Raw genomic sequence first — 27,292 nt, 5'->3', positions numbered from 1 at the left:
ACAACAACAACAATATTACTAAGGTTTGTTTTATCCTATATAAGCTAGAGAGTGATAGATTTTAGAGTTTATGGTTGTTAGTATATGGTTGTTTATGATTGTTTTTTTTATATATACCTTGTATTTAGCTCTGGGAAGTCGGGGGGGAGGGGGGGAGGGGGGAGAGGAAGGGGGGGAGGGAGAAGGGGGGGGAGGGGGGGATTTTTTTAAGGGAAAAATTGTATGTTAAAACTTTTTAATAAAAAAAAGAGAGAGAGAGGAGGGGGAGGGGAAAAAGAAAGAAAAAGAGAAAGGAAGAAAGAAAGACAAAGAGAGAAAGAGAGAGAGAGAGAAACTTGGACATTAGTGTCTTGACTCTTCTGTCTGAGTGAAAAAGAAACAGTCAAAATACTTAGCCTGATTGCTGTGCATATAAGAACTGGTGCAAGAATCTACAAAAGTAGAAGAAAATGGTCCAGATTCATCATGGCTGCATTTTAAAGTAGAATCCATTGCCTTGATTGGATTCTCTGGAAACAAATCAGAGCTTTTGCTATATGAGGACCTGACAAAGGATCCTTCCTTTTAAGGACTTATGAAAACAATATTAAATTAACTGAAACTTGGGAATGAGGGTGAATCAAGAGTCTGCCCTGGTAGGAAAATAGACCATCATCAGCATCTACAAAAAGAGCTGTACTCTTGGAAATACTTATGGGGCAGCCTCATTACTGCCGTGTAATATCATTGCTGTGGGAGTTACATGGAATACCAGATTTTCTCAGTGTAATTCATTGTGCTAGTCATTAATTATAGAAAATGCTAAATCAGGGATCCCCAATCCCTGGGTCATGGCCCACTACCCATGCCACCACACTTGCATGAGTGGCAGGTACATGTATCTACTGCTCACACAAATAAAGCTGTGTGTGCACGTGCATGTCTGCCCCTCACATGAAACCATCCCCTCCCCTCATGCCGAGCCACCAACCCAGAAAGGTTGGGGAACACTGTGCTAAATGTTCTCATCTATCAAAAGATTCAACAGGAAGAGTCATGGAAGCAAGTGTTATCCATAGGAATGCTTTATCTGTTGGCTACTGAAACAAGGGCAGACCCCATTTGAATGGCTGTTTCAGAAAGTCATTGGAAACGAGTTTACACTGAATTTTTTATATAAAATTATTATATTTTTATATAAAATTATATTAATGTTTGTTGCATTAATGTTTGTTTTAATGAATGTTTATTATTATATTAATTTTTAATTAGTGTTTTGCACTTAGAAATGCTTTGCTGCAATGTATAAATCATTAGCCATTAGCTTTTGACATATTGTCTCCAGAGCACTTTGATTTTTTTCAAAAGGTTGAGTGGGCCGCTGTTTTTTTTTTATTTAAAAAGTTTTACAATACATTTTGACTTTAATCCCCCCCTCCCCCACCCCTATCTAACCCTCCCTATCCCTCTCCCCCATTCCCTCCTCCCCCCCCCCCCGACTTCCCAGAGCTAAATACAGGGTATAAAATCAAAAAACAAACATAAGCACCCCTATGTTATCAACAATAAACTATTAATTCTATCTCCCTCTAGCTCATATAAAATGAATACAAACAATATTAATATTACAAATAAAGTAAAAAAGAAAAAGAGGAAAACAAAAAAAGAGCTTTACTCAGAATAGATTTTCTTAATCCCAGTCTCTTGCATGTATCACGCCAAATGTCTCGCAGTTCCAAATCATCCTTGAGTTCAAATAAAAAGAGTAAAAAAAAAGGTTTAAGCAGTCTGTAAGACAACTTGTTGTTAATTAGGAGCTTGCATACCCATTCTTAGTTCAACACATACTTTTAGTCCATAACCCTAATATACTTTTCTAACAAGCAAATAACATCAATCTTAATTTTTATTAAATATTAAAAAAAAACTTTCTTTCTCCTCTATGGTAAATTTAATCCATTGACATTCTAATTTAAAAATTTAATCACCAATCTTGACGCTCCAAAGCTTTTGGAGCACGTCTGTCATGACCCCCAAAACTTCTTTGGACCGCGCCCCTCCCACAGCTTCACTGTAAGTACACTTTGGAGATTCCATAACTTTCTGCTGGTCTTGCTCTTGCTCTCGTCTCGCTCTTCTTAGGGCGGCACGCGTCATCCTCTGGCCTCCTGCAACAACCGATGAGACTGTATCTTGATCCCCTCCAACACCATTGTCCTCTATCTGTCTATCTGTAACATCTTGAAGCTTTCCCTCGCCGTATCCCTTTACAGCTTCCAAAAATGATAGGGGGGTTGCTTTTAACACATTGCTATAAAAATCACGTGCCTGGGCCACAGTAACCAGACGATGTCTTTTACCTTCGTGCGTCACCACCAGTCCAACTGGAATCTCCCATCTAAACTTAATATCACATTTCTTAAGTTCCTGTACTAGAAATGCAAAATCTTTCCTTCTCCTTAAAATCTTCGGAGGAATCTCTTTTAAAACCAAGACTTCTTGCTCAGCCACTACCAATTTAGTATCATAAGCAGCTTGAATGACTTCATCTCTAATTACTCTCTTTGTAAAATAGACCACCACATCTCTGGGTAACTTCCTCTGTCTTGCAATCCATGAATTTACACGAAAAATTTTGTCCATATTTCCCTCAATTTCAGATGCTGGCTGGCCCAATACCCCTTCCAGAGCCTCAGAAATCAGCTGCTTTAAATCTTCTTTACAATTCTCCTTTAAACCCCTGATTCTAATAGCATACTGCATCTGATGATACTGAACAAGGCTCAATTCTCCGTCCATTTTATCCCTTATATTTTCATTTTCTAATACCTTTGCTTCTAATATAGAGTTCTTTTGACTGAGATCCTTCACTTTTACATCCAGCTGTTGCACACATTCAGCTACAGATTCAATCATAGACAACATGTCCACCCTCATTGCTCTAAACTTCTCTTCCATCTTCTTCTCCAATTTCTCCATTTTCTCCTCCATTTTCTCCTCCAGCTTTTTCAACTTTTCATCCATCATGTCAGACATCAATTGTGAATGCTTTCCAAGAGCATCTTGTAAATCCTTAAGCGTCAATGCCGGAGGAGGTACAGGAGGAAGCAAAGCTTGCAATGAGGTCTGTTGCACCAGGGAAGACCCCGCACTCCGAAGAGCTTTAGAAGTTTTAGCCGCCATCTTCCCCCACTTTCACTTATTGCGCACTTTCACTTTAAAGCTATAAAATCCATTGAGCTAGAGAGTAAAGATAAGAGTCCACATCACCTTGACCTCCTGTACCGCTCTGCCTGCATCTTGATAATCAAAAGTATTTCCTTTTGGCACGGGTGGTTGCTAACGCCTGGCTCTGCTCCATAAATCCCGGAGCAGGGGCGCTGCGCAGCTCGGAGCAACCCAGGCTTCGGGGGGGCTCAATCCTTCAGCCGCCCAAACTCTCAGCTCAGGCGGCCCCGGAGAGCTCAACCCCTACCTGGGGCCTCACCCCCTCCTCTTCTCCCGAGGAGGGGGCTTCAAATCCATCTAAACAGCTGATCGGCGCTGTTTACGATGGAAAAACACAGCTGCGGAGCGGGCAGCCCGAAAACGGCTGTCTTCGGCATCGCATCGCCACCGGAAGTCGAGTGGGCCGCTGTTTTTAAATGAGAAAGCCACTAATTGAAAACAGGCTTCTAACTACAACAGACCTTTCTTAATAGAAAATTAGAAAACACCACATACCAGAGTGATTCTCAGCTTATGTTAGGATTAATACGTTTCTCTATTTTCTGGCCATTGAAATGCTAGAACTCTGAAAATTCAGCTTTCAATAGAAGAACATCAGGTGATTAAAAAAAGATGGGGACCTTTTCTGTTTTCAAGAATCCCTAAATACTGTCCCTACAAGCACAAATGCAATGAAAGAATTTATCAGTTGAGTGCAGTACGTTGTGTTAGTGCATATAGCAGTCATGTAGCTCCTGAGTCTATAATGGAGGGATCTTAACTCTGATTCATCTGTAGAAGTCTCCATACATACAGTATGTGGATGGAAAAGATAGAGTAATTTCAGAGTAAGAATTAAGTTCTTATTTTAAAATTAATGCCTCCTATCTATCTTACAATGTATTTCTGGTATGCTAATATACAATAAAAAGGACCAATTGCACAAGTCATCCATAATGTCTTTTTGCATTTTTGATCTAAATCAAGGCAAAATAGCCTATGCATGCTCTATTTAAAAAAGAATGAGTAGAATACTGAAAGATATCATCATAATTAAGATTTTATATTTGTAATTTGGAGAAAGCAGAGAGTGCATTCATGAATCTAATTTTCACAAGATTACACTACATTACCTTTATTTCTTCAGAAGCAAATTTTATTATTTCTGGTATGGTAATATACAATACAATACAATAAAAGGACCAATTGCACAAGTCAGTCATAATGTCTTTTTGCATTTTTGATCTGAATCAAGGCAAAATAGCCTATGCATGCTCTATTGAAAGGGAATGAGTAAAATACTGAAAGATATCACCATAATTAAGATTTTATATTTGTAATTTGGAGAAAGCAGAGTGCATTCATGAATCTAATTTTCACAAGATTACATTACATTACTTTTATTTCTTCAGAAGCAAATTTTATTATAAAATATATGCTAATTAATTGAGAAAGAAAGGAAATCTCTTGAAAATATATCAAGGGACTGACAACCACCAAGGTTATCCTGTTTCCACATTTGTATTTCTAAATTATACATCAACTTGAATTATTTGTATCTCGTGTGAGAAATTTGGGAGGTTTCACTAATGAATATTTAAACTGCCGTAAATAGAAATGTGTTTTTATGGCATTATGAGTGTGGCTTATATTTTTTTCTGCAATGAAATTATGATAGTAATATCTTTCTACTGAAAATTATTTATTTTATTTTATATATGACTGCAAATCTTTTCAGGTTGGAAAAATGGGTATGTTTATTACCTGTGGAAAGGATAATCCCACCTTGGCCTGATTTGGTTGCTTAATTTGGAATAAATAAAACTAATTACAGTTATGATGCTGCTTCTGCTTCTTATTTGAAATAAAAGAGAGAGAATAGAAGTGACTAAGCATCCTTGAAAAGGCAGGGAACATTATTGTTATTTTAGTCAATCATTTTTACTACTACTCCCTTATTTGTATAGTGAAGATTCATCTGAATGATGGATCTAAATTATCTACTTCAGTGTTTCTCAACCTCAGCAACTTTAAGCTGTGTGGACATGTATCCAGAATTCCCAGCCAGCATGCCTAGTATGCACACAGTTTGAAGTTGCTAAGGTTGAAAAACTTGTTGAATAATCCATGGCTCAGGGTGCCTCCAGCATTCCCAAGACTCAAGTTGGGAAACAAGGATTTTTCCTGATATCTCCCTTCCTTTCTTCTCTGTTGGCTGTTTTACTAACAAATTGCAAAATAAGTATAAACTTTCCCAGGATTGTTATTTTCCTGAATCAAGGCTACTGTATAGCCTTGATAGAACTGTAGGTCTTTCTTTCCTGAGCATCTGCAAATAACTCAAAGGCAAACAAAAGTTATCTGTGACCATGATAAGGGATTAATAGTATCCTCCAACTCCAGATCACATCATCATTATCCTGAAACAGAAATCAGGTTTCACCTGTTGGGAGTTAGGGACATAAATAACTGGGTCAGGTCCAGGGCTGCCAGAGACACAATAAATTCCTGAGCCATCTTCTGCCCAGTGGAAGCAATTAAAATTTATCAATATGATCATTCTGGGAATATCCCCTGTCAATGCAGCTGCAGCATTGATTGGGTAGGAAAACTTTGCAGAAGGGAGGCCTGTACAATAGCAACTATCCCATATAGTTCTACAATAATGCTCAGAAATATTAAGCTAGGAAATAGTATACACAGTGTAATGCGAAAGATCTTGGGAAAGGGATGAATAGATGTTGCCTAGGAAATGGTTAGATAAGAGAGAGCACAGCCTGAAGCTAGAGAGTGGGCAGAGCAAGAGGCTCAAAAGGGACCCTCCCTTGTTTCTCAGGTTGTAAAAGAGATTGCAGGAGATGTGTATTTTCAGACTTGCAGGATTCAGTTAATGTAGCCTGACAATAAAATAGAATTAGCTCATCCAGTAGTATTTCCTGTGTAATCTACCTAGGAAGACTGGCATATAGGCACTTCCCAATTTTTATGTAAATAGGAATGTGAAAAAATTAACATTGCAAATAATATATTGCCTGAAAGGTATAGGATTATTTAGCCATGAAAGTATCTCTCAGTAGTAAGAGAGGAAGGGAGGAAGTTAACAGAAGCACCTACCCAGCTGGATTTTCCCATCATACCATAAAGTTTCTAGAAAGGACTTTACTTTTAAATAACATTTATTGAATGTTTATTTCCTATTTCCCACTTATTTTATTTTATTTTAATTTATAATCTTCTGGGAGGAATGTTACCCTGAAAGGCAGGATAGACATATATATTTTAAAAAGTTTAAAATAATAATATTATTGCCTTACCTTGTCTGCTTCTCTACAAGATCACAAGTTTTAGGTCATGTACTCATAGAAAAGATAAAAAATATTTAATGCTAGTACATGTCTTACAGATTAATCAAAATGTTGAGATCCAGAGAGGTCGCTTACGAGATGACATCAAAGAGTATAAATTCCGAGAATCTCGCTTGCTGCAAGATTACACTGAACTTGAGGAAGAGAACATCTGCCTTCAGAAACAAGTGTCTGTTCTGAAACAGAATCAAGTGAGTATTGTCAAGTTATTATCTTGCTTGGTTGTGGGTGAGGGGAGCATGTAACTTGTGTCCAATGCCTCAAAATTTCATAGCTTTGTGAGGAAAGTGGTAAATAATGAGTGTGCCCAGATACTATTGCACTGCCAGATACTTCCCTTGGTGTCCGCCAGGCTCTTTTAGGGAAGAAGCTGGAAAGTAGCAGCTGGCAAGTTGTGAAGCAAGACTCCTGCCCATTTTCATCACAAAGCGCTCTCTAGACAGTAGAACACATCCTAGGGGGGCATCTCACTGTATTTTCCTGCAGCTGTAATCATTTAGGAAGTAGGCAGCCATGTATAAATGAGTCCACCACAAGCTTTCAAAATTTCAAAATTGTAAAGTTGCCCCACACTATAAAGCTTTTATCTTTTTTCATTTGCCTTTTGTTTGTTTTTTTGCAACACAGAACATAGAATAACAGAGTTGGAAAGGACCTTGGAGGTCTCCTGGTCTAATCCCCTGCAGGAGACCCTACATCATTTCAGACGAATAGTTGTCCACAATAGAGATTACATATTGAAAGGAATGCCTTAGCCCCTGCTCCCAACCGCTTAGGACACTTTGGTTAGGATCAACACCTTTCAGGGAAGGCAGTGGGGTGGGGTGGATAGCTTGCAGGCAGAGTTTGGAAAGTCCAAGTTTTAAATATATTGTTGGGAAAGAGAGGCTATTTCCCCACTTCTATACTGAAGAGAGCCAACAGGAGAAAGTGTATGTGCACGCGCGTGCATGCACACACACACACACATGCATGCATGCATACACACAAACAAACTTGAGGACAGAAATAAGTAGGCTTTTGCAGATAGGCATACCTTATGGTTTACAGACAGACAAAATCCACCCACAATACACTTGGCTAAAACATACATAAAATCCAAAATAAAACTTTCCTTTTTAAATCAGTTTAGAACAGGGGTCCCCAACCTATGGCCTGTGGCCTCTTGGCCAGCGGGCCACGGAAACGGCTGGCTGGTGCACACATGCGTGGGCGTGCATTTCCCCCCACTCGCGCTAGCGCCCGCTGCCCTATTTGCACATGCACACAGGCGCGAACAGGAATGCTAGTGAGGGGCAGGTGTCTGCAGCCCATTTGCGCATGTGTCACTAGCCGCTGTGGAGGGGGTGTGTGGTCGTTTCTGCGTGCATACGGTGCCAGCGCATGCTGCGTACATGAACGGGGCTGCTAGTCCTGTGCCAGTGTGCATGGCCACGTACGTGCACGCACGCACACCAGTTTTGAAGCAGCTCTCCTTCCCTCCGGTCCTCAAGCCCAGAAAGGTTGGAGACCTCTGGTTTAGAATATTCTCTCTTGATGAAACTTGGGTTATTCTTAAAGGCATAGGAGAGAAAAAGAACACAAGCAACAGTAACATATTGGGTGGAAAAGGCATTGTTTCAATCTGTTTTAGTAAAGTTAACATTGAGCTTTGTGTCCTAAAAACTTACAAATTTGTTGCGGCATATGCTTTTATGATCCAGCATCCAGTTCATTAAGCACAACGAGTACTATCCTCTTATTACCTGATGTATTTTAAGGGTAGTGACCTCTAGGATGGGTATTGTGTGTTAGATTCAATTTTATTCCTTATGTAATTTGCAGGGTTTATTGCGATGAATAGAAACTGACCTGAGATTTCATATGTATTTGATTTTCAAAAGTGACACATTTTATAACGTAGTATAAAATTATAGTATATAAAATAATTCAGAGGAAAAGTCATAGGTAAGGGAGAACAAATTTTAATTAAGAGCACAAAGATACAATAACTTTCTGGTATTGGTATTAGGAAGGTAAAAATGAGGAAGCATTACAAAAAGAGTTTGAAGCTCCACGCCATCCTTCTATTTTTTCCTTGTTTTTTCTAGAGCAGGAGTGTCAAACTCAATTTCATTGAGGGCCGCATCAGCATTGCGGTTACCCTCAGGGGCCCAGGTGGGTGTGGTCTGGGTGGGCATGGCCTACTGGGTGGGCATGGCTAAAGTGCGTATGGCCTACTCGGTGGGCGTGGTCAGCTCTACATTGTTCGCATCAAGGGTGCCTATGGGGGTCCAGGCAGGAGTGGGACAGATCTGAGGGTCTCTGGCAGAAGGAGGGTCTCTAGGCCAGGGCCAAGGCAGTGGGGGCCGTTCCCTCACTTTTTCCAGGATGGCTTCGTGGGCCGCATGAAACCACTTCACGGGCCGGATCTGGCCCCCGGGCCTTGTGTTTGACATGTCTGTTCTAGAGCTTTTACTACTTCAAGTGGAACATTTTAACATTCCCTCTTTCATGCTTGCTATCAGGTATTTTAGTGACAACTTTTCTGTCACAGGTGGAATTTGAAGGGCTGAAGCATGAAATCAAAAGACTAGAAGAGGTTACAGAATTCCTGAACAGTCAGTTAGAAGATGCCATAAGATTGAAAGAGATATCTGAACGCCAGATTGAAGAAGCCTTGGAAACCCTGAAGACAGAACGCGAGCAGAAGAATAACCTTCGGAAAGAATTATCTCATTACATGAATATCAATGACTCCATGTATACCAGCCATTTGAACATCTCTTTGGATGGATTGAAATTTAGTGATGAAACCACCGAGCCCAATAATGACGAGATTGTGAATGGCTTTGAACCAAATTGCCTGAGTAAAATCAACCATGGCAGTAACAAAGCATCAACACCCAAAAAACCCGATAGCTTCCCTCCAGCCCCTAGTTTGGTGAATGATCTTCTGAGCGAGCTAAATCTATCTGAGATACAAAAGCTGAAACAGCAGCTAGTGCAAGTAAGTCACTACTTTATCTATTCCTTCAATACGTGTATATCAATTTCTTAAAATTGAGCTTTTCCAAAAATATGTACTGGTTGGAGATTCTGTTTCATTGAGGTTGCTGAAGTGAACTGTAGTATTCAGTTTTAATACATCTTTTATATTGGCTCTATTTGAAATGGCAAATAGAATACCCTGTGTTCAAAAAAGTTTCAAATGTGGTATGTCTTACTACTTTCTACACTTTTTAGGAAAATAATGCTTTCGGTTACCATAAAGTATAAATCTGTTAAAATTTGAAGTCCACTGATAATTGATTTTATTTGGACAGCCCTGATGTTTACTTTTGTAAATTTCTAACATTACAGGAAAGCACATTTCGCACCTGTAATTTATGTCCACTGATATTGAGATTAAATTAAATAATTTATATGGGTTAGTTGAAATCTCATGAGATCCAAACTTTTTTTCATACAAATTACCCAACATTTTAAGTTTTATTTTGGTTTTGTAATAAAGAGGGGAAAATTTTAAGTGTTAAATGCAGAAAAAATTAATTAAAAATCCCAAACATGGATGCTCATGAGACCACATAAAACTTCGTAACGTTGACTACATTTTTCAACATTGCTGAAATAAATATTTAAAGGCATTTTAAATAGTTTGCATTCACAATATATTATTTTCTAGGTTGTCTTAGTTTTCCCTAAGTATCATTTTAAAGAATAAAAATATTTCATGCAAATTCCAAGCAATTATTTTGTTTGAAGAGAAAGCTATTTCATTTTGCACATCTTTATCTCATGGAAAAGTATTAATGAACATTACAAAAATAGATGTTTATCATAATAGGTAGTAGAATTTCCTTTGATCAGTTAAACTGATATGGATTGGCTTTACTTATATAATCAGTATATAATATCCAAGTAAAAAGGTAAAGGTAAAGGTTCCCCCGCACATGCGTGCTAGTAGTTTCCGACTCTAGGGGCCAGTGCTCATCTCTGTTTCAAAGCCGAAGAGCCAGCGCTTGTCCGAGGACATCTCCGTGGTCATGTGGCCAGCATGACTGGACGCCAAAGGCGCACGGAATGCTGTTACCTTCCCACCGTAGTGGTCCCTATTTTTCTACTTGCATTTTTTACATGCTTTTGAACTGCTAGGTTGGCAGAAGCTAGGATGAGTAACAGGCGCTCACTCTGTTACGCGGCACTCGGGATTTGACCCGCCAAACTGCCGACCTTCTGATCAACAGGCTCAGCGTCCTAACCCACTGAGCCACCATGTCCCTAATATCCAGGTAGTCCTCACTTAATGGTCACAATTGGGACCAGCAACTCCTTTGATAAGGGATGCAGTCGTTAAGCAAGACATCATGTTACCATGATAGACTTATAAAGGTAGTCCTCCAGTTATGAATGTAATGGAGCCTGCCAATTCCATTCGTAACTCAAAAATGTGTGGGAATGGATCTCGTACATTGAACGAGGTCACTCCCTGCTTGTTAAAAAGCATGTGGCTCATTAAGTGAACATGAGGCATCTCAGGGTGGGGAAGGCCATGGAGGGCCTAGTGATGGAACAGGCCCCCAAGGCTGCCCCGACCCACTAAGATACCTCATGCTTCCTCCTCCTTTCATGGCAGGCTGAACTCACCTTGAAAAGATCTGTCTCCTCTCTGCTGCAGTTCCTGCTGCTGCCCGGATCTGAGGCCGGGGGACTCTTCTGTGTGCCTCCGGAGGCCGGATCCAGGCATTGGAGGCCTTTTTCAGGCCACTGCTGCCTGGAAGTGAGGCTGGGGATTGCTTCCGCGGCCCTCCAGAGGCCTGTTTCTTTTGGGGAAACATGGTAATACATTTATCCTTAACATTTGAATGCATTTTCAATCCCAGTACTGTAGATGCCTATAACTTGGAACATATTTCATTGTAAAATACAAATAGCAATTGTACAAAGTAAGACTTATAATCATAATCATAATAGTAAAATTGGAAGGGACCTTGGAGGTCATCTGTAGGTTAATGTAGGTTAATGATTCCACATTCTGGAAATAATAGCTTAAAACATTTAGATTAATAATCCTATAGTAATATTCCTTGTTAGATTTAACTGTAAATGCCAGGTGCCAAATTTAGATTTTTCATTTATGCGAGGCTGCTTTACCGGAACAGATACAGTATGAGTTCAGAAAATAATAGTTATTTTTCATTACAGATGGAGAGGGAAAAAATGAATTTGTTGTCTACGCTCCAAGAATCACAAAAACAACTGGAGAACACCCGGGGTGCCCTTTCTGAGCAGCATGAGAAAGTCGGCAGGCTAACGGAGAACCTCAATGCTATGAGAAAACTCCAGGTCAGCAAGGAACGTCAGTCGGCTCTCGACAATGAGAAAGACCGAGATAGCCATGAAGACGGAGATTATTATGAGGTGGACATCAACGACCCAGAGATCCTGGAGTGCAAGTATAAAGTAGCTGTGGCAGAAATCAGTGACTTGAAAGAGGAACTTAAAGCTCTCAAGGCTAAATATGAGGAATGTGAATCCAAGTACGAAGAAGATAAGGGCAGGTACGAGACGGAAACCCAAGCCCTGACGGAAAAGATCGGCTCTTTGGACAAGTCTAGTAGGCAAGATAGGGAGCAGGTCATCAGATTGGAGAAGGAACTCAGGAAAGTCACTGATGTTGCTGGGGAAACCCAGGGCAGCCTCAGTGTAGCCCAAGATGAGCTGGTTACCTTCAGCGAAGAATTAGCCAACTTATATCATCATGTATGCATGTGCAACAATGAAACCCCCAACAGAGTGATGCTAGATTACTACAAGCAGGGCAAAGGAGGACATACCAGTCCGGAGGTCAAAGGCCACAGATCACCAATCCTGCTCTCTAAAGGTTTGTTGTCGATAGACTTGGGGAAATCAGAAACCGGGAGTGGTGAAAGCAGTCCTTCACCAGTTTCATCCCTCCCTTCACCAGTATCTGAGGTATCCCGGAAGGAACCTATGAACGTTTACAACCTGATTGCCATAATCCGTGATCAGATCAAGCATTTGCAGGCAGCAGTAGACAGAACAACTGAGCTGTCGCGGCAGCGGGTGACTACCCAGGAACTTGGGCCAGTGGTGGACAAAGATAAAGAGACACTTATGGAAGAAATTCTGAAGCTGAAGTCTTTGCTAAGCACCAAGAGAGAACAGATTGCAACACTGAGGACTGTACTAAAGGCCAACAAACAGGTGAGCTTTACACTATTTAGATTACAAAGAGAAAGGATTCAGCATACACACACACAGACACATATACATCTAGAATGTGTGTGTGTATGTGTATATGTACATGTATATGTATACATCTAGATGTATACATATATACATCTTTTAGAAATGTAATTACAGTAGCTCACTCATTGCTCTTTTTGTAAGAATCAGTTGCTATTTCATTCCCCCAGATAATTGTCAGCTCTTAATATAATTGAGGGACGCGGTGGCTCAGTGGGTTAGGACGCTGAGCTTGTTGATCAGATGGTCGGCAGTTTGGCGGGTCAAATCCCGAGTGCCACGTAGCAGAGTGAGCGCCTGTTACTTGTCCCAGCTTCTGCCAACCTAGCAGTTCGAAAGCACGTAAAAAATGCAAGTAGAAAAATAGGGACCACTACAGTGGGAAGGTAACAGCGTTCCGTGCGCCTTTGGCGTCTAGTCATGCCGGCCACATGGCCACGGAGATGTCCTCAGACAAGTGCTGGCTCTTAGGCTTTGAAATGGAGATGAGCACCGGCCCCTAGAGTCGGAAACGACTAGCACACATGTGCGGGGGAACCTTTACATTTACCTAATATAATTGACATTACATTACGCAGAATATGGTTCAATATGGTATCATAGAAACCTGTTCCCAGAAGGTCCATCATCCTTTCTTGGAAGAAAAGTTCTTCTATAATCCACTCTTCTTAATTCTGGGTCAGTCGCTCTGATTGCCTGCATAGCCATTTTGGTGTGTGTGTGTGTGGGGGGGGTATTTTGTTAGTCTTATTGAAATAAACAAATTATCATGAAGTCTTATTGAAATAAACAAATTATCATGAAGTCTAAATTGATCCATCTAAATTGAAAGTAACAAACTGGAAAAGATGCAGAGAAGGACAAATCACTTTTGATGAATAATAATTTAAAGAAAAGGTTACTGAGGAGAAGGCAAGACCAAAATATATAAATGTATGTATAATAAGGGTAAAGTAGTCAGAAATAAATATTCTCTCTTCCCCACTCCCCCCAAAATGTTTGGCAACTTACATAGCTTAGACATATCTTAAAGGATGGATTTATCAGTGAATAGTCTGAGTAGCAATAAGAAAAGCAATAAGAAAAGAATAGAAGTTGTTAGACAGGAAGTAAAGAATGTTGGTTTGCGTGCTTATTGAAGACATTTTGTTGTTATTGTTTATGAAGTAGGAAATTAAGAAAGGTTCGCAGTATCAGAATTCATTTCTCTTTCCTTGTTTCTGAATCCCATCAGTGTAGGTGGTAGAAGCACCTACACTGTTGGAAGGAGTAGGCCTGGTGAAAATCAAAGCGGTAAGATGGTGGAAGAAGCATAACAACAGAAATCTTTTTGTTTGTGCCGTTTCTTTGACACTTCCATTGCAGACATCATTGGAAAGAAGGGTTTGGGTAAAATGTTGCTATTACAAGGCAATTCCCCAATGAACTCCTACCACTAACATTGTTGTTTCTTTCTTAGATTTACATATCAAAAGCATCTTCAGAAATAATGAATTGTAGTTTAATTGTTCATTGGATTAATTGCCTGCATTATGAAGTCTTTGTCAGGGAGTGTGAATACATTAACATCCCCTTTATCTGACTGCCTTATAGACGCTTACAATAATGGTGAATCTTTTCTTTTGCTCATTTTGGGAAACAATCAGACAGCAGAAGTTGCCCTTGCAAACTTGAAAAGCAAGTACGAAAATGAAAAGGCAATGGTTACGGAAACAATGATGAAGCTGCGCAATGAACTCAAAGCTTTAAAAGAAGATGCTGCTACTTTCTCTTCTCTGAGGGCCATGTTTGCTACCAGGTAAAATTTAACAAAAGATGGTTACAGGAAATAAAATTGTATGTACACTTTATAGTAGTCACCTTAAAATTACACAAAACCGAGTTAGTGGGGGTGGGCTGGGCTCTGGGAAAGATAGCTTGAATACTCATTGTTTCTTCTTCAGATATTAATTTCAATTACATAGATTGTATGTATCTTATACACACACACACACACACACAAATCCATGAAGCTGTATCTATCCTGTCTGAAACAGGAAAGCAACCCCGCTCCCAATAAGAGAAATGTAGCAGATTCAGTATTCATGGTTTTTCTTTTAAGCAAATTAAAAAATGGCAACTTACATCCTTCTGAAAATGAAGGCATAAATCAGCTGTAATTAATAAGAGAAATATTGTTTTCAAAACCTGCAAGGGCTGGTGCCCCTCTCACAATGCTTCTAAGGGCTCTTTCTAGCTTCCAGATTTTTTAAAAAATACGAATATAAATAAAGCAGTTGTAATTTAGCATAAGATCTATTTCTTATTTAATAATTAAAAGGAATACCGTAGTTTGATTTTTGTATGTGAAAGTCGGGATTCCTTGTTCAGAAGGCAAGTCGGCGCCATACTAGTACAATATAGTAACACCATTTAGTTAATGTGAACCCTTTGCATTCTCTTTCCTCTTCAAGCATCATAGCCACTCAATCTAGTTTTCAAGAGATTCTCTGGAGCTTGGGAACACCAATATTGCACACTCTATATAACCTGTCTACACCCCACACATGTGAATAGACTATTCTTACGAGTTATAAATGTACCGTATATACTTGAGTATAAGCCGAATTTTTCAGCCCACTTTTTGGGCTGAAAAAATCCACTTCGGCTTATACTCCAGTCAACAAAAAAAAAAGAACTTACCGAGGACTTGCGCGCGGCCGAGCTACTTTGCCTGACGCTGCTGGGGTTGCCCGGGCGCCTCTGCTCGCCCTCAGCAGCACCTGGCCCAGAATCACATGCGAAACAAGCCCGGCAGAGGAGCCGGAGCGGCGAGCAGAGGCGCCCGGCCCAGATCCTGCAAGGCCCGGCCGAGACGCGCCCCCAGCAGCGGAGCTGCTCCGGCTCCTCTGCCGGGCTTGTTTTGCATGTGAGCTACTTTGCCTGATGCTGAGAAGACCCGCTTGGGCACTCGGGTTGGTGTCAGTCTCCGCAGGCCCTTCTCGTTTCCAGGAACGTCAAGCGCGCTTGGCTCCCCACCCCCACGGCAGGGCAGGGCAGGGCAGAGACTTGCTCGCCCTTCTGACGGCCCTGAAGAGAAACGAAGGGCTTGCAAACTCCCCGCGAGAAGCTGGGCGAAGCGCGCGGCTGGGCGAGTGTGTGCCTGCGCGCGTATTTACGAAAGAAACGCTCCGAGAGTTCTTCTTTCTCCGCCCCCTTGGGGGGAACTCTAGCGACTACTGTAGCCGCGCTTCTCTTCTCGGCTCCGAAAATAGGGATTTCTACTCTCTCTCTCTCTCTCTCTCCCCTCCCCACCCCGCATTCTCCTGCCTCTTCGATTGCGACAATAAAAGGGCGAAGGGTGCGCTGGTTTCTTCCTCCTTCCTCCCCCCCTCCCCTCCCCTCCCCGATTGTCAGGTGAGGCAGCTGGAGGTCTGGCCGGGAGATTGTAGCCGTTTTGAAACGCCGCGTCTTGAAACGCCCGATCAGCTGATTTTCGGGTGGAAGAGCCGCGGCTTGAATCTGTTTGCATCTGCCTGAATTAGACCGAAACGGCCTGAATTTGACCAGAGTTGCTTTGTAATGGCTGGAGGAACTGCAGAGGAGGTCTTGCCGGGAGATTGTGGCCGTTTTGAAACGCCGCGGCTTGAAACGCCCGATCAGCTGATTTTCGGGGCGGAAAGAGCCACGGCTTGAATCTGCTTGTATTTGTTTGAACTTAACCAGAAACGGCTCGTAATGGCTGGAGGAACTGCGGAGGGAGTGAATGCTCCAGCCTGGAATATTTGGAAAGGCTGGGGGAACCGGATGAACTGCAGCTTAAGCGACTGTTGCCGGAGGAGCCATGGCTTGAAACGCCCCAGTTTTGGGGCAGCGTTTGCTTGTTCCCTCCCTCCCTCCCCTTTCCCTCCTCTCTAAATCCTTCCTTCCTTCCTTCCTTCCTTCCTTCCTCCCTCCCTCCCTCCCTCCCTCCCCTTTCCCTCCTCTCTAAATCCTTCCTTCCTTCCTTCCTTCCTTCCTTCCTTCCTTCCTTCCTTCCTTCCTTCCTTCCTTCCTTCCTTCCTTCCTTCCCCAGCCCTAATCCGGAAAGTGGAAGGAAAGAAGAGTAAAGGCTGGGCGGAGGAGGAGGGGAAGTGCAACCCTGCACTATTCAGCTCAGTGAAGTCACGCTTGAAACGGCTTGAAACGCCCGATCAGCTGATTTTCGGGGCGGAAAGAGCCACGGCTTGAATCTGCTTGTATTTGTTTGAACTTAACCAGCAAGGAAGGAAGGATTTAGAGAGGAGGGAAAGGGGAGGGAGGGAGGGAGGGAGGGAGGGAGGGAGGGAACAAGCAAACGCTGCCCCAAAACTGGGGCGTTTCAAGCCATGGCTCCTCCGGGAACAGTCGCTTAAGCTGCAGTTCATCCGGTTCCCCCAGCCTTTCCAAATATTCCAGGCTGGAGCATTCACTCCCTCCGCAGTTCCTCCAGCCATTACGAGCCGTTTCTGGTTAAGTTCAAACAAATACAAGCAGATTCAAGCCGTGGCTCTTTCCGCCCCGAAAATCAGCTGATCGGGCGTTTCAAGCCGTTTCAAGCGTGACTTCACTGAGCTGAATAGTGCAGGGTTGCACTTCCCCTCCTCCTCCGCCCAGCCTTTACTCTTCTTTCCTTCCACTTTCCGGATTAGGGCTGGGGAAGGAAGGAAGGAAGGAAGGAAGGAAGGAAGGAAGGAAGGAAGGAAGGAAGGAAGGAAGGAAGGAAGGATTTAGAGAGGAGGGAAAGGGGAGGGAGGGAGGGAGGGAGGAAGGAAGGAAGGAAGGAAGGAAGGAAGGAAGGATTTAGAGAGGAGGGAAAGGGGAGGGAGGGAGGGAACAAGCAAACGCTGCCCCAAAACTGGGGCGTTTCAAGCCATGGCTCCTCCGGCAACAGTCGCTTAAGCTGCAGTTCATCCGGTTCCCCCAGCCTTTCCAAATATTCCAGGCTGGAGCATTCACTCCCTCCGCAGTTCCTCCAGCCATTACGAGCCGTTTCTGGTTAAGTTCAAACAAATACAAGCAGATTCAAGCCGTGGCTCTTTCCGCCCCGAAAATCAGCTGATCGGGCGTTTCAAGCCGCGGCGTTTCAAAACGGCCACAATCTCCCGGCAAGACCTCCTCTGCAGTTCCTCCAGCCATTACAAAGCAACTCTGGTCAAATTCAGGCCGTTTCGGTCTAATTCAGGCAGATGCAAACAGATTCAAGCCGCGGCTCTTCCACCCGAAAATCAGCTGATCGGGCGTTTCAAGACGCGGCGTTTCAAAACGGCTACAATCTCCCGGCCAGACCTCCAGCTGCCTCACCTGACAATCGGGGAGGGGAGGGGAGGGGGGGAGGAAGGAGGAAGAAACCAGCGCACCCTTCGCCCTTTTATTGTCGCAATCGAAGAGGCAGGAGAATGCGGGGTGGGGAGGGGAGAGAGAGAGAGAGAGAGAGTAGAAATCCCTATTTTCGGAGCCGAGAAGAGAAGCGCGGCTACAGTAGTCGCTAGAGTTCCCCCCAAGGGGGCGGAGAAAGAAGAACTCTCGGAGCGTTTCTTTCGTAAATACGCGCGCAGGCACACACTCGCCCAGCCGCGCGCTTCGCCCAGCTTCTCGCGGGGAGTTTGCAAGCCCTTCGTTTCTCTTCAGGGCCGTCAGAAGGGCGAGCAAGTCTCTGCCCTGCCCTGCCCTGCCGTGGGGGTGGGGAGCCAAGCGCGCTTGACGTTCCTGGAAACGAGAAGGGCCTGCGGAGACTGACACCAACCCGAGTGCCCAAGCGGGTCTTCTCAGCATCAGGCAAAGTAGCTCACATGCAAAACAAGCCCGGCAGAGGAGCCGGAGCAGCTCCGCTGCTGGGGGCGCGTCTCGGCCGGGCCTTGCAGGATCTGGGCCGGGCGCCTCTGCTCGCCGCTCCGGCTCCTCTGCCGGGCTTGTTTCGCGTGCGAGCTACTTTGCCGGCCGCTGCTGAGGGAAGATCTCTGGAGAGGAGCATAAGGTGAGCTGCTGCATTTCCCAGCCTCGGCTTATACTCGAGTCACCAACTTTTACCATTTTTGGGGGGTAAAATTAGGGGTCTCGGCTTATATTCGAGTCGGCTTATATTCAAGTATATACGGTATTTAAAAGGCATACATGAATCAATTCTCTTGTGTTAGCGCTTGAAGGCTTTGCTGTTAAAAGTGCACTTTCACTGCAGGTGTGATGAATATGTCACTCAGCTGGATGAAATGCAACGCCAGCTTGCTGCAGCTGAAGATGAAAAGAAGACCCTCAACTCCCTGCTTCGCATGGCGATTCAGCAAAAGCTGGCCCTGACCCAGCGCCTTGAACATCTTGAGTTGGATCATGAGCAGTCCAAAAGGGTGCGCACAAAATCGGCATCCAAAGCCAAGAGTAGTAGCCCCAGCGTAAGTCATGTTCGATCATGTGGAGACAAGTCAGAAGGCTCTGTACTTAATAACCAAGTTTTTTGCAGTGATAAGTATAAGATCTGTTGTGATTAAAGAAGAAATTAGGAAGCTGTAAACACACGTCTGATATCCGTGCTTTTGAATGTCAGCATTAATCCCCACTATATTAATATTGCAGTGATGATTTATATTAGTATGTTGTTAAACCATGTAATACAAGGTGTATTACAATGGTCTTAACTGTAACTGAGTCACAAGCATGGGTGGGGAAAAGGCTATGAAGAAGTTAATGGTGGAAGAGTATTTGCTGTTTCCACCGTGAATGGCTTTGGTTTTGTGGATTATGGATAAATGCTAAAGGAGCGTATCTGGTACAGTGTACTTGCTGTTACTAACTGTAGCTTGTCTAGCACAAATGGGATGCTTTTCCCAGAGTCGCAAGTTTGTTTCCAAGGATGGAAATAGCAAAATTGTCTCCTTGGTTAGTAGTTTTGAGAAGTGATGGTATCTAGCTTCTAAAATCAGAAGTACAATGGGAGTATTAAAAGTAGATGATTAAATCTGCTATAGCGGTTGATTGCTGTCATTATCATTATCTAAAAATTCAAAAATCTTTTATCTAAGTTTTAAATATGTAGGCAAACTATGGGAAACAAGGCAACCTTCTGAAGCCCTTTATTTCATAGCCCTGCTTGGCTTTTTGGGCTTACGCTATTAAAAAATTGCACATTAAAAAAATAAAATATGCAATTTAATATTGCCTGTTTGGGAGGAGAAGCTAATGGTTAAGGAAAGGAAAATTAGAACGCTACAGTATACTATACTACAATGATAAAATATTATAGTTTCTGGCAATTAACATGCTAGGAGGAAGGGTGAATTACACATTGGACATTATCTAGCATTAAGCTTATTTAACTTTCCTTGATTTTAGTGGAACAATTGCATAATTGTTTTCTGCTGCAATTAAAGAGGTTACATAACGCCTAGAGGAAGTCCACTATTGCTATCTATGTGTATAGAATTAATAGGAGTAAGTTCTGGTATTGTCAAGTTGCAATGCAGTTTCTCCTTAACTGTCAGTATTAGAGCTTTATAGGATAGTATTAATAAGCTCTTAAGTTTTGCTTAAATAAAACAAAATCGCATTTCTTATGCAAACACACACTTCACAGGGCTCTACATTCTAGGCACTGGAAACTAAATAATTAGTTTATTTTGGTTATGCCTAATTGTGAGGTAGATTAGCATAGATCTATTCACTGATTAAAAATACTTTGTTGAACTTTTAAGGGGCCTTTTCAGCCACTTAATTTCAATACACTAGATTTTTTAAAAGTGTACTTCATAATTGGTGCCTAAAGATGGGGGAATGACACAAGAGGGGAAAATTATGTTTTTTTTTAAAAAATGTGGTAAATCCAAGGAGCACAAAAAGGCACACTTAAAACAAAAACAAAATAGTTCAAAAGTGCCTAGCCTCAAACATTATTTTAATGTAAAGCCCTGTTCATACTGTACTTTTTTCAAATAACTTTGTATGCTTAAAATAATATAAAGGTAATGCAGGACGTGCAGTTGTGTCTGCTAATGTAGAAATATTTCCTTCCTTCCTCTTCTCCCTTCAAGCCATGCTAATAATAATCTTGGTGTTGTATTGCCTCATCTCACATTACTATCTCTTTTTAGATGATCTGCTGCTTCCTTCCTATGTAGTGCTGCTCAGCCTATGAAGTAGTTAGGAGATATAGCAATGTTACTGTAAAATAATAAAGAGAGGGCTTTCCTAGTAAAAAAAAGCCAATAATTGCCTACGTCTTTCTTGAAACTGGGAAGAAAACTGAACATATTCGCAACATGGGTTGTAAAGAAAAATTCTTTACTAAAGAGTGTAGAAATTAGGAGGTGAAATTAGTTCTGCTGAATTCAGACTGATTGTGAATTATTGACGATTGGCAAACATATGATCAGTATTAAAATGATAGGCCCTACATGCCTCACTTTATTATTGCTTTTGCAGGAAACACTCTAGTCTCCTGAATCTGAGCTTTAATGTAGCTATTTACCAGGTTTTGATATTTTAGAATGCCTTTTAACAGTGGTCCACCCTGCTTTTCTCTTTTAATGCTCAATAATCCAGAAGGCCTTTTAAAGCTCTGCTCCCCTTCTTGCAAAATGCCTTGTCAAAACCCCTTCATTGATAATAAAGGCTAAGCTATTTTGCTCCATTAGAAGCAGCAACCTTTTGCTTCCACGTTAAGAGGGATCTATGAAATACAGTTTTCAAGCATCTCCTTTTCTTGGGTTTAGGATAAGGAAATTTTAAGAAATAGATTGCATTGGTAAAAATTCAGGTAAATTGGCATTAAATTGGGAGATTTAAGGGTTCTGGAATTGCAACTGTGCATTGCTTGTATTGTTTAGTGTAACATATTTATAATTTTCAGTAGACTTGCTCATTGTTTACATTGTTGCCACTACTATTTTTCTTTAGTCTTCTGTGTCCTTGAACCATTCTATGTCTTCAGAACTCACAATAACTGCTTAGAGCAATGCTTCCCACGCTTCATTTCTCCAAAGGGCTTATCAGAAGTTCCCTTGGACCCAACGTAGGTAATACAGTTTAATTTGAATGTCCCTGTTCTGATTGGGTAATGGGTTTGAGTGTCATTACCCAAAGAAAAAAAATACTTTTACCCAATTTTGGGTAATTTACCCAAGTTTGGGAAGCACTGCTTAGATAATGGCAGCCCAGCTGCAACCTTATATTTGTTAGTTGAACATTCAATTTTTAGAAACAGACTTGTGGGGGGAAAAGCAGTTGTGATTTGCTCTTATGTCTAAGCTTTGAAAGGGGTTTGTACTTAACTTGGTTTAAATTTTTCAAAATTAACTCGATGCATCCAATGTTTCCTTTTGCTTTTATTGGGTTGGAATACAACGTGGAAAACTTACTAAGCCATCACCTACCTCTGCAAGTGGGACATCTCTTCTGAGTGATTTTACTGCTCACTGTATTGGCTGGCATGATATACTGACTCACCTGCATGCTTGTGAAGAGGCAGCAACTTCACTGATCAATTCTCTTGTGAATTTGCCATTGTTTATTTACGCTTGAGCAGCTTGGCTTCAGGAGTTGTAAGAAACTTTTCTTCCTGCACAGCTTTGGCTAACAGGTGACCTATTAAAATATTAACTTCGGTGTTTGAAAAAGCACCCATGACCTACATTGGCTTTTAAAAGACTAACAGATGCATCTCAACTAATTAATGTGTTATAGATGTCCTGCAGCACATTCTTGTCTATATCTTTATATGTTTCCTTTTTTAAACTGGACAGTGAAACTTTTAAAAAAAAATCTAATGTTTTTGCTTTCTTTCTTTCTTTTTTTTTACTTTCCACCTTCCAGCTGTAGAGTAGTTCCTGGAGAAGGCCATTACAACAATACAACTTCATATCTTAGCCTGTGTCGTTATGCTTAGAGGTGATGGTTGCCTGTTGCACAAAGAATGGAAACCACTGTTACTGAATTCTCTTCCTCCTTCCGTTCAAAATATGTTCTTTTCAATATGCAACCTGTGTTCTAATTTAGCCTTTTTAAAATTTTTATTTTGGCATGTTATGTCCGAAACAAACAAAAATAAAGCTTTATCTTTGAAGTGCTGCTGCAGGAAGAAAACTTACAAATGCTGAAGAAACATACTTCATAATGTAATACTTGCCATGGTAGCTTATTCTGCTCATAAGAAATATTCAAATTGTGTTTTTTAATTTCATTATAGAGCTTTCTTTTTAAAAAAAAAAAGCAGTTGATTGTTTAAACATGTGCACTTTTACTATTTTGATATTTACTTTAATATCTTTTTATTCTTTTTTTGTAGAAGAGTTTATATTAATGGGGAAAAAAATCTAGTGACTTATGCTAATAGTCTGTCTATTTGGACCTTCTGCTTGATCTTTCCTCATCCATTTGTGGCAGAGTTTTATACTACATTGTATTGTTCTACCTGTATTTTGAAAGGAGCTTCAATACAAACTAGAACTTCTGCTAAACGATCTAAGTGCTGTGTATCAGCATCTTTTTTTCTTTTTTAATATAAAATATTAAGCTTTATATGTTTTCAATTACTGATTTTTAACTGCCATGTTAATTGAGAAATCCAGGGTATTCAAATTCTGGGGTTTTTTCATATTGTATTATTATTCTTAGGAATAGTTCAATGTAACAAGAAGAAAACTTGACTTTGCTCTGGTGGAAACAATTATAGGCACTTGAAAATAAATATTAGTGTTACCTATAAATTCCAGAATGTCTGGGTTTTAGGAAAACCTTATGGTGTATGATTGGTTAACAGAATTTTATACAACGATATCACTTAAATTCCAAATTGGAATTGTTTTTGTTACTACTTTGTTTTATTGTGCCAAATTGTGTTACATTTTAGAAAGATAACGTCTAAAGTGGTGACTGCTAGGGTGTTCTACTTCGACACCTTTTTTCATTTAATTATTGCCAGTAGTGCCTTTCAATAATTTTCAAGGGAGATCCTTAAGCTAGCTTAGTCCGTCCAAGAAATAAAGAACCATGGTTTTGGAAGCTAGTTACCAAGTGGAGCAATAAGGGCAATATAACCTCCCCTTCGCACATTTATTAATGAGTAGACCTACTATAGAGTAGATCTACTACATATGCTCAAATTGTAAAAAATTCTGTTAGTCAATGATACTTCATCATGCAAATTCAGGGGTATAGAAGAAAAAAAGTAAACAAAACAAAAATATACTTTGCAAACCAAAAGTAATGTTATTGAACGAAAGAAGCAAGGTGTATTAATCCATTTGTGGTTGTAGTACAGAGGATGTTTTGGGATTTCTGGTAGGTTTGTGCGGTGATGGATCCAGTTAACCATAGTATTGTTTGCAAATGTGAAGAAGAAAAGCAAGATATTTAATATTTTTCTCTTGCATGTTTTATCTAATTCATTGTGATTTCAGGAAACAGAAATTAAGATGTGCATCAACAAGTTGTCTCTGCAGTGCTATTTGTTGACGCTAACTTTGAATAATTGAATTTGGTAACCTTGCGAGGAGCAGAAATCAGTTTTTCTCTTTATGTAAAATAATTTTTAAAAGAGTTGAAATTATAATCATGTCATGGGAAAAAGCTTTCTGTTTGCTGAAAAAAAATGTTCTAGAAGGTGAGGACTTAAGTTTTCATCTTTTTGGTTACAGTATTGACTTATAAGTGGTATGATTACATTTAAAATTACATCTCTGTGTGGGTATTTATTTGAATGTCAAAGTACTGTATTATGTTTTTATGTGCATTTCCTTTTAGTGGTGGATTGGTCTCCATTTTATTGTCATATGCATGAACTCTTGCCAAGTAACTTTTACACAGACCTGGAGCAAAGAACTTAATGTAAATTCTTAAAAGGAGAACATGGAAATTAAAGAACAACTGTGGTGTCATTTCAATAATTTTAGGAGTCTAGAGGGCGATGTTAATTCCAAAAGAGAGTACATGCTGTATAGGAAAGCAATCTATCTGCGTAAAGGTAGTCACATTGGCAATATCAATAAAGGAGAAGGAAGAAATTCTGGCTACTTTGTAATTTGAATTATACTACTTGGTTGAAGAACATGCTAATTTATAAAGTATGCTCCGTTCTTTATATATTACAAAAGTCTACATATGTTACAAGAAAGATGCAGATGAAAAGATCTGAAAAGAAATATTTTACTGAAATCAATAACAATTTAGAAGTTGTTTATCTTTGGATGAATTTGTGTTCTGTGTTTTAAATATAGCCCAAAGAACAGAAGAATAGGGAAGACATGATAACTTAATAATAACTGGTACAAAGTCTTCTTTCGTCATAGGAGCTCTTGAAATAGAGTGTCCTCAGACTGTCTGACATTTTAACCACTATAGTTTATTGGCTTAAACAGAAATTTATTGTGAATTTTGAGAGCTGCAAAATTCAGTAACAAATATTACTATGTTTCCTATGTTTCGAAATAAGAGAAATAAGACTAATGTATAAAGCAATTACAACATTTCTATCTATGTTTGTCTGCTCTCTGAACAAGTATGATAATATTTTATATGGACATCTCAAATGCATAATTCTGGGAGATTAACAAAATTAAAATTAATAAAATCCCATACTGAGTATCACATAAGGTATGGCAGGCAAGGGAAAAAGATCTAAAAAGTTTCATACATTCAACACAAACAGAAAACAGGCTGCATCACACAGGCTCGAGCATAGAACCAGGTTTTCAAGGCCAGACTGATCTCTACAGGATGATGTTCCAGAGTGGATAATACAGCAGAACCTTTTACATCTGTTTTCTTGGTGTACACATTTTTAAAGTATATATTTGTATATCAGCTTTGGTTCTTACAAAACAGGTAAGTTCTGAAAAGAGATTCTGACTCTCCTGTTTCTAAACATGGCTGGAATGCTAACGAGAGTTTTATTTCAATAAGAATCTTGGCATCGATCCATATTTGTGTTTAGTGTAAATGAAGTAAAATCAATGAAATGTAAATGAGTCTATTGAAAGTCCAAACACATCTTGTTCCTGTCAAGTCCACATATCACCCTAAACTATGATTCAGTTGCCTGCATAACCCTAAGCTGTAAAGTATGGCTTTTAAGCCACAGTTGTTGAGTTCTTTATACCAAAACTAGAACTACATTATAGTAGATGTGTGTAGAGATATGTAGTGAGGAACACACTTTTTCTATAAAGGTTAGCCACATGATCTTTGTAAACATACAACATTTTCTCTGCTGCTGTTCTTAGGAACTGGCAGTCACAATCATGCTGTTCCTGATAATGGGGATAGTATATAGCCATTGACAGATTATGTGCCACCAAGTTATTGTCAGCTCTTAGTGGTTCCACAGATAAGATTTTCTCCATGACAATCTGTCTCTAACTTTGTCTTTCAGTTCTTCCAGCAGTGCACCCGTCACACTGAGTTCATCCATCTTGGTGCTGCTCATCCTCTTCTCTTTCCTACCATTTTTTCCCAGCATTAGAGTCTTCTTCAGGGAGCTAGGTTTTTGTATAATGTGTCCAAAGTAAGATAGTTTGAGCTTGGTTTTTTGTGCCTCAGGTAAGAATTTTGGGTTGGTTCGGTCTATGATCCATTAGTTGCTTCCTTGATTGATATAGCTATATCCTAAATTAAATCTAGTATATGAAATAGTAATTGTATATGGATATTTCAGAAACACCACAAACATGAATACTCCCATTTGTAAAACAGGAGTTGATCCTGGAGAGGAACCCACTGCTATATTTTATGATGAAACTTTGGGGTATTTTAGTGTGATTTTGGAAGGAGAATCTTGGAATTGTCTCTAAAATCTGAGCTATTGCTTGAAAGCCCAGGGAGTTAAGATAGAAAGCAACTATGCAAGAACCAGAATTCTAGTAGAAGAAGACAGTGCTCAGAATGAAAAGTGTTACTACTATTGCAAGAAAATGATAATCCACATTTAAGATCTGAATGGAGAACAGATTTCTCTCATGGCATCATAGGGCTGGGAGGGATCTTGGAGGCAGGAGTCCTGTTTATACCATCCTGGATAAATGGTTGTCCAATATTTTCTTGAAAACCTCCAGCGATGGAGCACCCACAACTCCAGGAGGCAATCTGTTCCATTGATTAATCATTCTCACTGTCAGGAAGGGAGATTTCCAGATTGAATCTCCCTCTGACGAAGTTCCACCCATTGCATCTTGTCCTGCCCTGAGGTGCTATGGAGACTGCTCCGGCAGTCCTTCAGGTATTAGAAGTTTGATATCATGCCTCCCCTGAGCCTCCTCTTCATTAAGTTAAACTTAGCTAGTTCCTTTAGCTGTTCATCATATGATTTAGCCTGCAGACCCCTTAAGCTGCCCAGTCACCTTGTAGGGGAGATGGGTGACATAAAATTTAATAAATACAAAATTAAAAAAATAATCTTTGTTGCTCTTCCTGCATTCTTTCTAGGGACTTTTTTTGTATTGTGGTGACCAGAACTGGACATAGTATTCCAAACGTGGCTTGATTAGTGCCGTATAAAGTGATCACTTCTTGTG

The 27,292-nt window shown here is 40.5% G+C and overlaps 1 protein-coding gene across 2 annotated transcripts in view; it reads left to right on the top strand.

Moving 5' to 3' along the window:
- The window catches only part of BICD2 (BICD cargo adaptor 2), a 108,296-nt gene extending 83,175 nt beyond the window's left edge, over positions 1 to 25,121 (top strand). Inside the window, exons 3-8 of one of the 2 annotated variants that reach the window (XM_081320473.1) lie at positions 6,590 to 6,742; positions 9,088 to 9,540; positions 11,736 to 12,758; positions 14,447 to 14,598; positions 18,976 to 19,186; positions 22,599 to 25,121. In XM_081320473.1, the coding sequence (XP_081176599.1) occupies positions 6,590 to 6,742; positions 9,088 to 9,540; positions 11,736 to 12,758; positions 14,447 to 14,598; positions 18,976 to 19,186; positions 22,599 to 22,604 (1,998 nt within the window). In that variant the 3' untranslated portion in view covers positions 22,605 to 25,121. Of the gene's footprint in view, positions 1 to 6,589; positions 6,743 to 9,087; positions 9,541 to 11,735; positions 12,759 to 14,446; positions 14,599 to 18,975; positions 19,983 to 22,598 lie in introns of those variants that run through there. The other variant, XM_081320472.1, reaches the window with a different exon arrangement.
- Positions 25,122 to 27,292: the final 2,171 nt, after the last annotated feature.

The sequence above is a fragment of the Vipera berus genome (genome assembly GCF_964194415.1).
Source record: "Vipera berus genome assembly, chromosome: 2".
Classification (NCBI taxonomy): Eukaryota; Metazoa; Chordata; class Lepidosauria; order Squamata; family Viperidae; genus Vipera; species Vipera berus.
The sequence above is the reverse complement of the archived record's forward strand: the minus strand, read 5'-3'. Positions and strand labels throughout refer to the sequence as shown.